The sequence below is a fragment of the Tenrec ecaudatus genome, chromosome 5 (genome assembly GCF_050624435.1).
Source record: "Tenrec ecaudatus isolate mTenEca1 chromosome 5, mTenEca1.hap1, whole genome shotgun sequence".
Lineage (NCBI taxonomy): Eukaryota > Metazoa > Chordata > Mammalia > Afrosoricida > Tenrecidae > Tenrec > Tenrec ecaudatus.
The window spans coordinates 39,771,134-39,788,699 of record NC_134534.1 but is presented as its reverse complement, the minus strand read 5'-3'; the positions used below and the strand labels follow the sequence as shown (position 1 = coordinate 39,788,699).

The 17,566-nt window shown below is 48.6% G+C and overlaps 1 protein-coding gene across 1 annotated transcript in view; it reads right to left on the bottom strand.

Annotated features, from left to right (window-relative positions):
- NIPAL2 (NIPA like domain containing 2) overlaps window positions 1–16,411 on the bottom strand; it is a 104,544-nt gene extending 88,133 nt beyond the window's left edge. The window contains exon 1 of the mRNA XM_075549448.1: window positions 16,149–16,411. Coding sequence (XP_075405563.1) covers window positions 16,149–16,283 — 135 coding nt within the window. The 5' untranslated portion in view covers window positions 16,284–16,411. The remainder of the gene's footprint in view (window positions 1–16,148) is intronic.
- Window positions 16,412–17,566: the final 1,155 nt, after the last annotated feature.

Here is a 17,566-nt window from a genome sequence, read left to right as displayed (position 1 = left end):
TACCAGCACAGGGGAGTCCAGATAGTGAAGGTATATTTACCAACCGGGCCAATAAACACATGTGGGATTAATTGAAAGTTGGAGAGGTATATGGCTCGGTGAACCTTGCCTTCCTGGTTCTCAGGTCTCTTGATCTCTGATGATCAGACTAGAGTGCAGCTGCCTTAGTCAGTTCCCTGCTTCAGCTGTCAAGGCTCACTTCCTGAGAGACATCCCTGAGGAGAAGTCACATGGACTGTCTTAGTCTGAGTACTTTAGAGAAACAAATCCACAGAAACTCATGTATGAGAGAGAGTTTTATATAAAGGTTAAGTGCGCATCAAGAAAACATCCCAACCCAGTGCTGCCCAAGCCCACAGGTCCAACATTAACCCATATGTCCAACACCAATCTACAAAGTCCTCCTCCATCTCACAAAACAGACGCAATGATGCCAACTGCAGGAGGAAAGCCGAATCAGTGAACATGTAAACATCTCAGCACTGGTAGGGGTCTCCATACGGCTGCTCCAGCACCCAGGGCTACATCGGGGTAGGTACATGTGGCTTCCTCGGGGATGTCTTGCAGAAAGTGAGCCTTGCCAGCTGAAGCAGGGATTTGGCTAAGGCAGCTGCATCCTCGTCCGACCATCACAAAGCAAGAGACCCGAGATCTAGAAAGGTGAGGCTCACTGAGCCATTTATCCCTCCGTCCTTCAATTAACCCCATATGTGTTTATTGGCTAGGTTGGCACAATAAACCAACTACCTCACGGACCTACCCTGATGCAGCCCTGGATGCTGGGGCAGCCGTGTGGAGACCCCTGCTAGTGCTGAGATGCTTACACACTCACTGATTCTGCTTTCCTTCTGCAGTTGGCATCCTTGCATGTGTTTTGTGAGATTGAGGAGGACTTTGTAGATCGGTGTCAGATATATGGGCTAATGTTGGACTTATGGGCTTGGACAGCATTGGGTTGGGATACTTTCTGAATGTACACTTACCCTTTATATACTACTCTCTCTTAGATACATGTGAGTTTCTGTGGATTTGTTTCTGTAGTCTTCCCAGACTGACACAGGAGGGTGTTAGTTTCCTATGGATGCTCACATGGCCATTTGAAACAAGAGAATTTATTCTGGAGCTCCCAAGTCCCAAGTCACTATCACTGGACTGACTGGCATCAAGGTGTTGGCAAGGTCACAGGGTCATAGAGTCTAGGGGAGAATTCTTTGCCTTTTCCAATTTCGGGTGGCTGCTGGCATGCCTTGACTTGTGGCTACATCCTCCGATCTCCGTATTCACGTTGTCTCCTCCTCTTCTGTATGAAATTTCCCTCTGGCTCCCTCTTCTCAGGATGCATATTTAGGGTCCCTCTAGGGAAAGTAGAGGACCAGCAAAAAAGAGGAAGGCTCTGGATGAGATGGACTGACACAGTGGCCACAACAGTGGACTCAAGCCCAGCAATAATCCTGAGGCTGGCAGAGGACTGGGTACTGCTGTGCCCTAGTCTACATTGCCAGTGAGTCGAAGCCAGCTCTAGAGCATCTAACAGCAACAACTGCAGCAGCAACCACTCCAGAATAATCTTCTAATCTCAAATTGTGCAATCTCATCTACAAATTCACTTTTGCTATCTGAGATAACAGTTACAGGTCCCAGGGATTACGCTGAGGCAATCTCTTAGGGGACCGTTATTCAGTCTAGAGCAAAGAGTTAAGGAAGCTTTTATAGGGTGATAGGTCACCAGGACCAGTGCATCCTGACAAATCCAGCGCAGGAGCTCTCAGTGCAGCGGCACAGAGGAGCAGCCGACAGGGTGCCCGAAGGACCTCGAAGCAGAGAAGTGGAGTACAGCTGTGCTGGAGAGGCAGGACTCTGAGCACCGTGCCCCTGGTGATGAGAATCGGCGTTAGACGACTCGTCGTGGCTGCAGTGTGGAGGGGGAACTGGCAGAGAGGAACACCAGGGAGGAGGAAGAACCATCAGGAAATGATTTTGGAAGTTCAAAGAGGAAGTAAGGGGCATTGGCACATGGAGAAGCCGATATTTATGACGGCAAACCTTAGAGACAGCACGGAATAGAGCAATGCTTTGAGATGACTCTGGAGCTCTGGGAACACAGTGGCTATGCGTGGGGCTGCAATCAGCCAGGTCTGTAGTTTGAAACCACCAGCTGCTCCTTGAGAAAGACTGGGCTTTCCACTCCTGTCAACAGTTACAGGGTCAGAAACCCACATGGGCAGTTCTACCCTGTCCTATAGGGTCGCATTGACTCGATGGCAGTGAGTTTGGCTTGTTGTTTTCTTTTTCACATTACTGGGTAATTTGGACTATTCTTAGTATCCATCTCCCTTCGCTCTTTCTTGCAGGTAACTGAGTTGTCTAGAACACTAACCAACTCAAGCTAAAATGATACGCCTATATGTGAGGAAGAAGAAAGAGAACATTTTAGACAGGGACAGATTTTTAAGTGGGCTATCTTGGTTACTAGATGTGATAAATTTATTGCTTTCCTATCCCGAGAAAGCCTCATGACATTGTATCCAAATCTGGTGCTTTAAAAGCCAACAGAAAAGGTCAAGGTTACATAACACAGTACGCCATTGCTATTTGACAAACTGTTCCCTGCCAGTTTTTAATCAACCTTAAAACCTAGGCAGAAAGGCACAACCTATTGCCTCCCCATACTACGAAGAACTATTACATTTTTGTCTTTTACTGGGAACATATTTACTTACATAATTGTACACTCATTATTATTTTTTTAAGAAAAACAAAACCTGAACTCCAGGAAGGATAAGCCTTAGTTTTACTAAGAGCCTCAGATGTTTTTGGCTCTTGAAAAATTTCAGTTTCAGCAGGAAAAAAATTATGGGAAAAGTAATATGTCGGATAACACATTCCTTTAGGTTTATTTTTTAAAACACTTGGTTAACAAGAGAGCAACAATTGTCCCCCCAAAGTCCCCCAGCTCAGGAGTTCTTCAACTTGGTTCTATTAGCAAACAAGTTAACTCCATAGCACAGGAATTAAAAAAGGGAACAGGAAACAAGGACAGACAGAGGGAGCGTGGTATCATTTGCATCTACATCGATCGAGGGCCTAGAGCTTTCCTGGTTTGCAAGAACATATTTAGAATCATCATCTTTCCTAATCTGTAATCTGTTGTTTCCAAAGCAGCAGCCCTGTAGGCTGGTACTGACACAGCTACAGCTTCTCCCCCACACCCGCTTTGGTTTCTGGGGTGCATGCCCCTGTTAGGAAGAAGGCCTACTCCTATCTTGCCAGTTCCTTCCTCTTGGAGAATGAGCCCTATCGTCTCTGCTAAGCCCCAGACATTGGATGAGTTTTTGCCTCCACATGGGGAAGGGATCACAGCATTGTCACCGACTGACTTGCCACCCACCTGACCAGGCCTTTCTGAGATCCAGGTAGGCATCAAGTTCAAGCTTGCAACGCTCCTTTGACAACGTGCTTTGAAGTCTTCACAACCTCTAAAGGGTGAGTCATCACACTCATGCTAATCCCCCTTATCCCAAGTCTCCTTTTTCTGGCAAAATTCTCACTGCCCACTGGTCTAGTAGCCAGGTTTCCACACAGCTCACGGTCAACCCACAAAGGACCCGCGAGAACTCTTTGGCGGTGCTTGTTATTTGAGTCTGCAAGCGAGGCTGAAAAGACTATCGGGAGTTGCTCATGTAACTCATGACTCTTCTTCACTTTATGACTACGGCAGCTGCTCTGGATATACCTTGTCCATCTGGTGTGGCACAGGCAGCCATATCCAAAGGCATAGTCTCATATTCCCTCTTCTGTTGTCCGACTTTGAATCACATAACTACCATGTTCATCCCATGAGCTTAACATGTCTGAAACAAAACAACAAACTCACTGCCATGGAGTCGATTCTGACTCCTAACGACCCTATAGGCTAGAGTAGAACTGACCCCTCTGGTTTTCTAAACTGCAAATCTTTAAGGGCGTAGAAAGCCTCGTCTGCTTCTCAAGGAGCAGCTGGTAGTTTTGAACTGCTGACCTTGTGATTCGTAACCCAACACATAACATCATATAATACAAGAAAGATTGGCATCAACACACTCCCTCCACTGCTGTTTTTCAAGTATTTCTAAACCCTTCTCTCCTTTTTTCTTTCCCCAAATCTCCCTCTCATGAGGACAGCAGAGTACATCAGCCACGTGCATCCCGCCACTGACTGAGAGGTGGTGGTTGTGTAGGAAGTCCATTGTCCTGGAATAAAAAAATGAAGCTGGTAGAACAATGGGAGATGAGCATTCTCCGACTGTGCCACCAGTGTCCATTCTTGTCTTTATTACAGGACTTGTGGTCCAGCCCAACTAAAGTCGATCTATGACCCTTTGGACTCACTGCCACTGAGCCGATTCATTGTGATGTTTAGGTCAGGGTAGAACTGGCCCTATGGCTTTCCAAGACTGTCATTTTTTAACGAGAGTGGAAAGTCTCATCTTTCTCTGGCAGAGCAGCTGGTGGTTTGCGATGACCTGCTTAAGAGTGCAGCCAGCAACCCTGAGGAGCAAAAGGTAAAAGTGAGACTGAGAAACGGAGTCCTCCCTCGAGAGTTAAGCGTTCCTGGATGAAGGCTTGCCTGAATCCAGACTGCCTCGGAATCTTATGTCACCTAACCGAATTCATTTATTTTATTGTTGAAGCCGCTTGAAGTGAGGTTTTCTGTAACTTGCTATCTAAAGTCCCTTAACTAGCAAAGCATCCTTGGGAGGGAAACCACGCTTAAAAGCCAGGGCCGAGACAGACTCCTAGACCAAGTTACAGAAATCAGGCCAGGGAACCAAGGGTGGGACAATCAAACATCTTGAGAGGAGCAGGAAGTGAGAACTGGTGACATAGGAAATGAATGCGGAAGTCTGTGGACAGGAAGCAAGCCATTCCTATATTCCATAGGCCTTTGTAAAGTCATATTGTGTAGATCTTTGCAGAAGTCAAAAACGGGCATAAACAAGATTCAGTGAAGTGTGGAGCTCATGACTAAATTTATGTTAGTCTTTGTTTGTTGGAGGAGACCATAGCTGTGGTTATGCATGGGGCTGCTAACTGCAAGGTCAGTAGTTCAAAACTGCCAACAGCTCCTTGGGAGAATGACGAAGCATTCTACTCCTATGAAGAATTATAGTCTCAAAAATGCACAGGGGCAGTTCTAACCTATCCCGTAGGCTTGCTCTGGGTCAGATTGACTCAATGGCAGTAAGTTTGGGAGTTTTTATTTATTTGAGGGCTTATCTGGCATTTCCTAACTTAGGACAAAGGTGGCAAGAGACATTCAAAAAGTGACCAAGGCTGGGCAAGTAGCATGGTGAGAGAAATGAACAGGTTGAGGACATGCTGAGAGCAAAAAGGGGAAACCAAAAACCAAACCAATTGCTATAGAGTAGGTTTCAGCTGATTGAAGGCCCAGGTGTGCAGAGCAGGCCTGCCGACCTTTGGAAGTAGAGTGCTACGCTTTTCTTCTAAGGCATCTCTGGGTAAATTTCAATCGCCAACTTCTTAGTTAGTCATTCAACTGTTTGTGCTGCCCAAGGCTTCCTCCATGAAGGGTGAAATCGTGTGTTATCTGCCAGCCCCCAACAATTAGGACGCCCTGGTGGACCATGACAGGATGGGTGGTGAGCTTTGACTTTATGAGACGTCTAAGGGTAGGTTATGAACGGTGCCAGTTGAACAGAAGAGTACTGGTTCTTCAGGAAAGCACAATAAGTTCAAGCAATGGCACCAGTCTTATGTTGACATTGAATGAGCACACCTAGCCTTGAGATACTGGTCCTGCTGGTTAGGCAAATCAAAGGTGATGTTCTAGAGATCCGATCCCACCACTGACACCAAATCACAAATACCCTGTCCACTGTGACCAGAGGTCTGGAAATAGGTGGGAGAACGTGGGAAGAATCTTTGCCTTAGCACACTAAAATGCCAACTATTCCCATGACGCAATACTCTAATTCTGAAGTATTCTGGGATGTAAAAGCCCAGAGAGTGAAGAGAGGAAGCCATCAGATGGAATGAGGCAGACATCCGAGATAACGAAGCCAGTAGTCACAGATGAAAGGAAAGAAGACTACTTACACTGATATGGTTTCTTTTATTCCCAGCTCTAGTGAGTTAATTCCCTAATTATTTATTGATGTATACACACAAGGGGCTTCAAAAAGTTTGTGGGAAATTTACATCGTCTTTGGTTCCATTTCCCCACAAACTTTTTGCAGCCCCCTCGTCTGTGTATTTCTTCTCTCTCTCCCCCCCACACTCTCCCCCAGGAAGACAGCTTGATTGTAAGACTGTTGACAATCTCCAAGTTTCCGTGGAGTTGATTCCAAACCCGCTTGTCGGTGTGGATCTGGGCTCCATACGGTTTTCAATGGCTGATTTTTTTCCAGAAGCAGAACATCGGGCCTTGTTTCTGAGGAACTCTGGGTAGACTCAACCATGAATCTTTTGGTTAGCAGCTGAGCTTCTTAATGATTGGCACAGCCCAAGAACTCATACCATCAGTAATAATCAGTTTTTACTGTGCACTTTCTAGTGTCTGGCATGTTGCTAAGCATTTGACACACATTCTCTAATTTTCTTTACATAACAGTCCTGTAAGGTATTATTAGTTTCTTTCAATAGAAGCCAGGTCTTCCAGAAATGAAGAAACTTGCCTACACGGCTAGTGAAGAGGATGCATTTTTAAGACTTCCCTTTCTAAAATGAAAAGACAGTCTTGGAGACACATTCTTTCTATCAGAGGCTCTCAAATGCCCACTTGCATAACCACTGACACATTTTTAAAGAAACCTGGGAAATCACGCACAGAAGCAAACAGAATGAACTCTCGGGTGAATCATGTGGCTTGAGCGGCCACAGCAAATGCACTTGTTCCTTTGTAAACTACTTAAAATTGCAACACATCATCTCAGAAACCAAGCCCAAGACCCACTGCACTGAGTTGACCTGGACTCAGAGCGACTTTATAGGACAGGGTAGAACTGCCCTGTGGATTTACAGGACTATCAACTCTTTACAGAAGTAGAAAGCCTCATTTTTCTCCCTTGGAGTAGTTGGTGGTTTCGAACTGCTGACCTGGCGATTAGCAGCCCAACAGGTAACCCCACTATGTCACCACGGTTCTTTGTCGAATATAATACAGATAGAAAAAAATGGCACAAGAGAACTGTCTAAGTGAATGAATGATAGCACTCCTGTAACCACCATCTGGATCCAGAAACAGAAATTTAGCACAGACCCAAAGCCCTCCATTTGCCTTGTCTAAGCACAGCCGCTCCCCTTCCACACACCCCCCACCACACACACACACACACACACACAGCCACTGCTTGTGGTTGTAGCAATCATTTGCTTACCTTAAAACTCTTTCCTTCCTTCCTTCCTTCCTTCCTTCCTTCCTTCCTTCCTTCCTTCCTTCCTTCCTTCCTTCCCGAGGTGTATCTGTTAACACTAGAATTGAATGTTGTCTTCTTCGTTAACACTTGAATTGAATGTTGTCTTTTTCACCCTGATCTGCCTTTTAATTCCGTTCCCCTGCCATCCTCTTCCCCACGTGTTTGCTGTAAAGGTGGGTGTTGACGGAAACAGGCTCTGGAAAGCTGAATGTCCTCAAGGCTTCCCGCAGCCTCGATTGCTCTGCCTGCTTCAGAGCCATCTGTCATGATAACTGAGTACGAAGCCAGCCCACAGAGGGTTTCAGGTGGATTTAAATGTGAACACCTGGTTGTAATCGGCCACATTCACAAGAGCATCACAACCGTTCCTCTATGGGGTTTCCTCAGGGAGCAATACCATCCCCTTGGTGTGTGGGGTGGAGAGGGGAGCGCTGGGTGGGGCGGGGCAGGCTAGATTGCAAAAGCAGATACCTGTCCCCTATCCTGGATATGGGATATAGCACAAAGGTTTTTCATTTCCAGGGGGGCTCTGAGTTTTATGTTTTTGTTTTTTTAACGGTCAAATAAGTTTGGGATCCTATGCTCCAATAGGACCATGGGACATTTGTTTGTTTGTTTAAATAAAGCGCTGCTGCAGTTGTTTGGAAAGAAGGACAAATAAAAACCTTTCTCTTATTTGTTTCCTCCCTCCCCCTTGCTCCCTCCTCTTCCTCTTGCCGTCTTACTCAGCGAGGCCTGTGAGGGCCTGAATGGAAGGGGCCCGTCTTGTTTGTCCGGGTCTTACAAGCTTTCTGCTGCTGACAGGGTGCAGTCCCACCGATTTTCCATCACTTGTTTTTGTGGGAAAACAAACAAACAACAAAACATTTGTGTTTTCCTTCTGTGACTGGCCTTACACAGGCCTTACCCATTGGCTTTTGTGGGTTTTCCTGTACATCCATCTCTGGGAATATCTGATAAAGGGAAAATGGCAAGGTGTGTCTGTAAGAAAGGCCAGAAAAAAACAACCGGTAAGAATGAATGGAAGGAAACAAGGCTTTGGGTTTTTTAAGTCCTCAAGTAGGCAATGGGAAGGCCTCAGCATCATGCCCATGCCTCTGGGGGTTCTTGGTTCGCTTTGGGCTGCTTCTTCCTTTGACTCCCAGCCAGAGCAAGATGGATGGCAGCGAAGCCAAGTCAACAAAGGGGCAGATCAAGGTGAATGCAATTTTTCTTCAGTGCAGGAGGCAAGCCATGTTCACTTTCCTCCACACAGCCTTCACCCCACACTCTTTTTCAAGCCTTAGTTATGGTGCAGTGAATAAAAACACTGTAGCTTTGCAGTTAAACCTACTAGCTGTAAAATCCTGGGACAAGTTACTTAGCACACGTTTCCTTGTCAGGATAATATGTACCTTACAAGATGGTTGGGGCGTGTGAGGGGTGGGGTGGGGTGGGGGTGGGGACGGGAGTAGGGTGGGGGTATGGTGTAGAGAGCTATGAGATAATAGCTATTACATGTTACATAGTAAATGCATAACAAATGTCAGTTACTTCGCCTCTTCCCTGCCAAGTTGGATCACTTTCTCTTTAAATATGTTGACTTTAAAAATCCAAGCCATTGAAAATCCAAAGTTCAAATCAGGGACATCAAAAGCTCTGAATTCTCATTTCACCCTCTGAAGAATAAGCCTTTTTGACAACGTCTCTGTGAGACTAGATATTTAGCAATGTGCATAAAGTTACGGACCAATGAATGAAAACCTCTGACACAATAGGCCTCACGTTCATCTTCTCCTGGCCACTCTCTTCCTGGCCTGTCCCTTGTCCATTCCACCATCTATTGTGAGGTGAAAAAGTTGGGGTTCAAACCCACCCAGGGGCTCTATGGCAGAAATATCTGGCAGTCTGCTTCCATTCACGTTTACAGCCAAGAAAGCCCTAACCAGCAGTTGTGCTCCGTGATACATAGGATTCCCACAGGTTGGAATGAATCTGATATGCAGGCAATGAGTGATTGCACGAGGGTGCAGGTTCCTAGTTTATTTAACTTACTGCTCCATTTACGGAAAAAAATTATCTAACGACCCCCTGGCAATTAAAAGCTTTCATACGCTATCCCAGAACCTGGGATAAAGTGTAGGTATCTGTCTTTGCAGTCCCCTGGATCATTCCAGCAACCTCCCCAACAGGGGGCGGTATTGCCCACTTTGGGAAACTACTCTATTTCAGCCCTAATTTTACCAGTAAAGAAACCAAGGCCATGAGAAATTAAAGAATTTGGCTACACACACTAAGCAGCTAACAGCAGAGACAAGGAAACCATTTCTAACAGTGTTGGCAAATTTAAGTGCTGAGAGTAAATGGAGAAGAGGCTAAGTGACGGCTCCCAACCGTCTAACCCAGCCAGGTGGGCAGGGTTGCTACAACTCAGTGTGAGGACTCACGGCTGCTACAACTGCTAATTTCCTGAGAGGAGAGGGAAACTTGACATTTAAAACAGAGTCTACTGATTTTTAAAGGCCGGCACATTTTGAAACCTCTCTGCAGGTCGAACAAGACGGAGCCAGGAGTTGGATTTAGTCTACAACCAGCCAGTTTGAGGCATGCTGCTGATCCTAGTTTGAATGTCTTTCATTGGCATTGATTCTCTCACTCCCTGCTCAAAATACTTCCAGTGGCTCCCTGCTGTCTACAAAGCGTAGCCCAAACCTCTTCATCAGTCTTTCAAGGCAACCTGCCCCCCACACCATCAAATTACACTTCAACGTTATACTCTCCTTTCCCCATTGCAACCAAGAGATTCACTACACTCTAGAGATGAAGAGGGCAAGACGCCGTCTTATGGACTCCGTCCTATGGAAGTGTTACCAGGAGGGCCCAGGCCCTGCAGAAGGTCATCATGCTTGGCTAAGCAGAGCATCAGTGGAAAAGAGGAAGGCCCTCGCCAAAGTGGATCGACACAGCGGCACAACAATCGGCTTGAACCTGGCAGCAATTGTGGGGATGGTGCCGAAGCGGGCAGTGTTTGATCTCTTGGCATAGGGTTATGAGGCATGCTATGCATGGCTCAGTGGCACCTAACAAAAACAACAGAACTAAATGTTCACAGTCCTAAAATGTTCACAGAGGATCAGGTAGCAGGCATCAAAGAACAAAAACTCGTATCACTGTGAATGAGGGGGAGTGTAGAGTGGAGACCCAAAGCCCATCTGTAGGCAACTGGACATCCCCTTATAGAAGGGTCTCAGGGAGGAGACGAGCCAGTCAGGGTGCAGAATAACAACAATGAAACATACAACTTTCCTCTAGTTCTTTAATGTTCCTCCCCTCCACTATCATGATACAGATCAGAGCTGGAAACACAGGGAATCCAGGACAGACAAACCCCTCAGGGTCAATAATGAGAGCAGCGATACCAGAGGGGGAAGGGGAAGGTGGGAGAGAAAGGGGAACCAATAATAATGACCTACATACAATCCCCTTTCTGGGGAAGGGACAACAGAAAAGTGGGTAAAGGGAGACATCAGACAGTGTAAGACATGAAATAATAATAATAAGTAAATTATCAAGGGTTTGTGAGGGAGGGAAGGTGCGAGAGGGAGGGGGAAAATGAGGAGCTGATACCAAGGGCTCAAGTAGAAAGCAAATGTTTTGAGAATGATGATGGCAACAAATGTACAAATGAGCTTGACACATGGATGGAGATAAGAGCTGTATGAACCCCAATAAAATGATTTAAAAATAAAATGTTCAGAAAAGCACCTGCCCAGGCCAAGGGAACAACTTTTGGGGCCCAGACATGTTGTATTCACGTTAGTCTCAATACTTTCTCCCCCTCTCCGACTTTTTTTTTAATGCTTACACCTATGCACACCTACCAATGAAATTGTGTCCATCCCTAAAGAACCCCCAATACTGCCTCCCCACAACCTTTCCGGTGGCCCACCGTACAGCGGCTAGACTCAACCTTGCTTTGGATTGTCACAGGACTTTATAGCATGCAAATGACACCGCATCACATACTTCCTGCACAGTGCATTTTGCCCAAGCACCTAATACCATTCCTGGAAAGCAGGGTTTAGATCGTGGATTATACTGAATATCTCCATGGGCTTTTTATGTACCAGGGGGCTCAATGGACATCCTCAGAGTATTTTCCATTTGTACTGAAAAGTGGGGACCGATCACCAGTGACACTTGCAGAATGCTACCTGTAGTATCTGCACATCTGTGTGGCCGTTGTCCCAAACAAACAAACAAACAAACAACTAACTGCCATCGAGTCGGGGTTTCTGAGGCTGTGACTGTCATGGGAGCAGAAAGCCCAGTCTTTCTACCGAGGAGCTGCTGGTGGCTTCAAACTGCCAACCATGAGGATCGCAGCCCGACACACCACTGGTACACCACCAGGGATCCTACAACGGTTAGTTGCCGTCAAGTCAATTCTGACTCCTGATGCTGCCGTGTGTGAAGCGTAAAACCGTGCGACGGGGTTTTCCAGACTATGACCTCTCAAAGGCTGACCTCTCAAGGCCTGTCTTCTCAGGGGCCTCTGGGTAGGTTCTGTATTGGGCTTAAATTCTGAGCACTGGGTTTGCTGAAGGCTACAGTTGACAGTGGGAGCCCGATCCATTTTGAGTCTCCACGCGGATTCAGCCTCCATTGCCTTCTTTCTGACCATCAAGCCGTGAGGTGCACACCATGTTGCACGGACTCCCCTGGCCAGCCCTGGAGGGGCCGTGTCATTCTCAGGGACTTGCCTGAGTGAGTTCTCGATGGAAATGGGGACCCTACTGCATGGCTGCGAGTCAGACCCAGACTTGGCATCAGGGGGCCTTGCGTCCATCGTGTACATTCTTTCAAATCTACCTTCGTGGTCCCTTACCTGCTTCTGTAGTCTCACCTGTTACTTTGATGGATTGATCTGCCACCAGGCATGATTGTGTGATACTGTCCTTTGCATCCTGTGTCCTATTTAAGTAGCCACCTGGCTCAGAATCCTTCCGGATATCATTACGGCCCGCGGCTGATTGCCTCCTTCATCCGGATGATTCGGGTTTGTTTTGGTCCTACTTAAGAAAGCAGTCTCTATATCTGGATTTTTAGGCACCCCGGTGGCATCGTGGTTATACGTTGGGCTGCTAATGAAAGGCCACTAGTTCAAAACCACCAGCCCTCCCACAGGAGTGAGAGGAGGCTCTCTACTCCCAGAGAGCGTTTTGGAAATCCACAGGTAGTTATACCCTGGACTATAGGGTCGCTTTGAGTCAGAATCGACTCTGGCACAGAGTTTGGTTTGGTTTCCCCTACAACAGTTCAAACTGCCAGCCTATCAAGCTTAACCGTTTGGGCCAACCCGTAGACAGGGCTGTACCTCAGAGCACTGAATGATATGCAAGCGTCAAGGAGCTTGCTTCACTGGCTCCCCCTAGAGCCTCCCCGCTGAATGACTACTTCCTCCACGCCCTGAGCTTTCCTCCTTCAGAAGCCAGGCGTAAGATAAGAGGTCAGGACACAAGGAACCCAGCAACAGGAATGGGAGTAGCGATACCAGGAGGGTAGGGGAAGGAGGGGAGATAACGAAGGAAGGGGAAAGTGATCACAATGATCGACACAACCATACACACCCCCCACCTGGGGGAAGAACAACAGAAACCATAGGGGAAGGCAGACAGTGGTTGGTGTGAGTTATGAAAATAATAATAATTTAGAATCTATCAAGGGGTCACGGGGAGGGAGGGAAAAAAGAGCTGATACCAAGGGCTCAATAGAAAGTAAATATATGTACAAATATGTCTGATACAATTGGTTTGTGGATTGTAATAGGGGTTGTAAGAGCCCCCAATAAAATGATCTTTTAATAATAATAATAAGACAGCGTTGATTCAAGGACGCCCTGCTGCACACTCATCAGTTACACGGAGGCTGTCTAGCAGAGTTGTGTTTCCCTACGAGGAAGGGTAATTTATCAGATTTGATGGTTATCCCTTTGGAAGCCACAGCGAACTGGGTTTTCAGCAAACAGACACGGTGCAAACATTTCAACTGTGATCACACAGATGGACAAATATGAGGCCACCCACCCGAGTACACCCTGACGTCCCAGGCCACAGGCTGATTCTGAGTGGCAGGGTTGTGAGTTTATACCTCACAATGTGTTTTGTCTGGAGCCTCACCGTTTCCCGTCATCCATCTTCAGTTCATGTCAAAAGAGGAAAGAAATATTGTCATTGTTGTCAGTTGTGTCTGAGTCATTGCATCCTGGCATACAATAGAACAAGACACGGCCCTGTCCTGTGCCGTCCTCCTTAACGGTTCTCCTGTTTGAGCCCTTTGGTGCAGCTGTGGTGTCGAGCCGTCTCCTCGACAGCTTTCTTTTTCACTCCCTCTCTGCTTCACCAAGCCTTCTCCAGGGCCCGGTCTCTCCTGAAGGCAGATCCAAAGTCCTTGAGAAGCAGTCTCACCATCCTTGCCTCTGAGGAGCGTTCTGGTGGTCCTTTCAACACAGAGGTGTTTGCTCTGTGGCAGTTCAGGGGACTTCCAGCAGCCTTCCCCAGCTGCATCATTCAAACGCACTGATTCTTCAGTCTGCCTTATTCAGTAGCCAACAAAAAGACAGCAGGACAAACTGACAGACAAGTGGTAGAAAGGAAAACCGGACTCCATTCTATGTTTGCTGGCCTGGCCAACCCCAGAGGCACTCAGAACATGTTAATTTCCTTTTACTTAAAACACAGTACAATGACTGAAAAGGTTCAATGCCATCAACCTGTAACGTGGTCAATGATCCTTTAAGATAGTATAAGATCCCCTTCTGATAACAAGGATCTACATGTGACCTCCTCCCTGGGGGACGGACAACAGAGAAGGGGGTAAAGGGAGACGCCAGAAAGGTCAAGATATGACAAAATAATAATCTATAAATTATCAAGGGCTCATGAGGGAGGGAGAAGTGGGGAGGGAGGGGGAAAAAAGAGGACCTGATGCAAAGGGCTTAAGTGGAGAGCAAATGCTTTGAAAATGATTAGGGCAAAGAATGTACGGATATGCTTTATACAATTGATGTATGGATATGTATGGATTGTGATAAGAGTTGTATGAGCTCCTAATAAACTGTTCTTTTAAAAAGAAAGATAGTATAAGATCATTCTAGAGAAAGCTGATACATTTGTACCTCAAAGTGTCAATTGGATGGCTGACAAGTCATCTAATTAGCATATGCAGGTCACACCCTGGCCAACCTGTGCAAATCCACGCTGTCAGCGCAAGCTAAGTCTTGTCAACAATGTTTGTTAGCCTCACATTCTGTCGCGTGACAATCTGCAATCCCGGGATTAGTCAGTTAAGACAACCAAGAATTCCAGGAAATGCTTACCAACAGGAGCGACCACAGAGATTTCCCCAGGAGCACAATGCTCGCTCCTGCTTCTGACATGCCCCAGCAGGTCACAACGACCAACCCTAAACGAACTTTTTAGCTTTTCTTGGGAATGCTTCCTACCATCAGCAGAGTTTACGGGGATCCCGCAGCCAGGAAGAACTTCCCGTCAGAAATGGTTCTCTAACGTTGAATGTTCGGCTGTGTGTGTCATCTTCAACAGCAATAGCAAATATGAATCACTAGCCCCGCCCCCAATCCAAAAGTGATCCTTTCTTTCAGCTCCCTGTGGGTGGAGGAAGGAAGCGGGGAGGAGGTTACATCCCATGATTAAGGGTCTCGGTTCCTACACCCCATCCCCCTATCTTTGGAGAGAAACCCGACTGCAAGCTAACTTCTCTCGCTGTGGAAAGCTAAGCATGGAACCCCTTGGTGTAAATCATCTTCGGCATTCCGGTTTTCAAAACAACTTTCCCACGTTTTCTAAACCAACGCTCCAGACCTTCCCCAAGCACAGGAGGATCCCAGGGTTTTGAGGATTGGTTGAAAGATTCCGATCTCGACCAATGGCAACAATTCTTCTGGGATTCTATTGCGGTGGGCGGGGGAGGGCGGAGAAAAAGCCCCAGGAATTGATTCAGGGAACAAGAACACACTTGTAACACAGTTAGGAAAACAGGAGAAAGCCTGGGCGTCACCGCATTGCGCCCACTCGCCCCCGACGAGAAAGAATATCAGTGTGGCTGAAAGAAGGGCCCCGATGTCGATCGATCAGGAAACCAAGCCGCACATAAACCCAGGGCGGCCGCTCCAGCCCCTTCGATCCCGTTAGGCGTCTCCTTCCAGCGCGAGGTGGCCTTGCTCAGGCGGACAGCGTCGTCCCCAGGGCCGTGAGAAAGGCGGGGCGACCCGAGCAGGGGAAGGGCGGCGCTCGCGCGGCGCGGGGAAGGGACGCACCGGCGCAGAGCATCGCGCCGCGCCGCTCCCCGGGTGCCCCGCGTGACTTCCGTGCTTAGGAAAACGAGGGGTCCCCTTAAAACGAAACGGACAGCACGATCTTGGGGGTGGCTCTGATGGAGATGTCGCCCTCACGCCCCCGAGAATCCTTCCCGGAGAAGAGGGCGGCCGCAGACCGAGAGAGGCGGGACCGCGGGCAGCCAGGGTCCCAGGAAGGGCACGGGGTCAGGGCGACGCCAGTCTGGGGTACCCTCGCTCGCTCTGCCACACGGGTAGTGCACCCGGGGTGTGAGAAACAGCCACATCAGCTTCGCACTGGGCGACCCGTTCCGACGGTGGGCAGCCAGGCCGCCGCGGAGCCCAGCGCGCCCGGGCACCGCCCTGCTGCCCGGCTTGGCGGGGCGGCCGGCCCTTACCTGGTTCCTGCGGTACCAGTCGCCCGACAGGGAGCCGTTGCCGGTGCCCGCCGCCCCGTAGGTGAAGTTCCGGGAAAGCTCGTCCAGTGCGGCCCAGGCGGGGGCCCCGGAGGCCCGGGGCGCCCTCGCCGCCATTAGGTCTCGCTCCCTGGGCCTGGGGCCGCCACCCAACCCTGCTGCACCGCGAGGCTCCGCCGAGGGAGGACACGCGTCCTGCCGAGGCCGCTCCCAGGCCCGCGCCTAAGTCACTTCCTGCTCCGTGTCCCCGCGGGGAGGGCGCGCCCAGGCCACCTGGCTCCCGCCCCCACCGGCGACAGGTGCAGTGGGGAGCCGCAGATCTACGGCCTTGCGGGGCCGCGGGATCCGCAGCGCATCCTCCGCCCTCCGGGCCTTGGTGCCCAGCACGCTCTCCCGACAGACCAACTCGAGGACCTGACTGCACAGCCTGCACCCGGGTGCCCGCATGCATCCGCGAGGACTTGGATGGTCTGCAAATGCCTCTCACTGAAGTGGAAGGCGGCAGGGGGAGAAGGGGAAAGGGGTGCAGCAGGAGACTCATTTGGACACCTCAAAAACCGCTTCTGCAGAGGAGTCCCCCACCTTAGCTGAGGTCCGTTTATCCTTTAGCAGGGACGGGGAGGGGGCCCTGGGAATGTAGTGGACGTCACGTTGCGCTGCTAACTGTAAGGTCAACGGTCCAAACTACCAGCGGGCTCCATCCATGTCAGAAAGACCTGGGAAGGGTCACACATACCCTTGGAATCCCCAAACACCCTGTCTGCAGGGTGGCTTTCAGTCCAATGGACTCCTAGGCAGTTGTCTCCCCACCCTGGCAATGGGGTGGAGGTGAGGGGACAGGGGCCTGTGGAATATCACTGTTCTGTAGTCATTCCAATTTTATAGAATTCCTACAAGGGTGCTCAGTGAAGCTTGTGGGAAGTTTAGGGCAGAGGAAGAAGGGATATGCACATCAATGAGTTGATTTCAGTTAGGGGGTAAACTAGGGAGGGGCAGCCTGCCCATGGGGAAAATAGAGACCTTTCCTTGTATAGACATCCCCTGGGGGAATCCACCCACGAATGCTGCTAACCATGCATTTTTAACTGCATTTCCTTTCTGCCCTTGCTGTCCCAAGCCTTGGGCTTGGGCCCCCTGGACTTTAGAGTTCGCCCCTTTGAGGTGTACAGCAGTCTGCATAGGCCACTTCAGAAGGATCCGACTTGGACACCCCTGGAAAGGAAACCAGCTTTATCTAACACATACCTATTGCAGATTCAAGAAACTTCAATTCTGCTTGGTTGGGGAGGGTAAACAGCCCAGGGTAAGCAGAAGCAGAAGCCTGCTATCCCAATGTCCTCGTCTTGGAAATCATTGCACTTTAGTTCAGATTTCCTACCTTCATGACTGTCCATAATTGA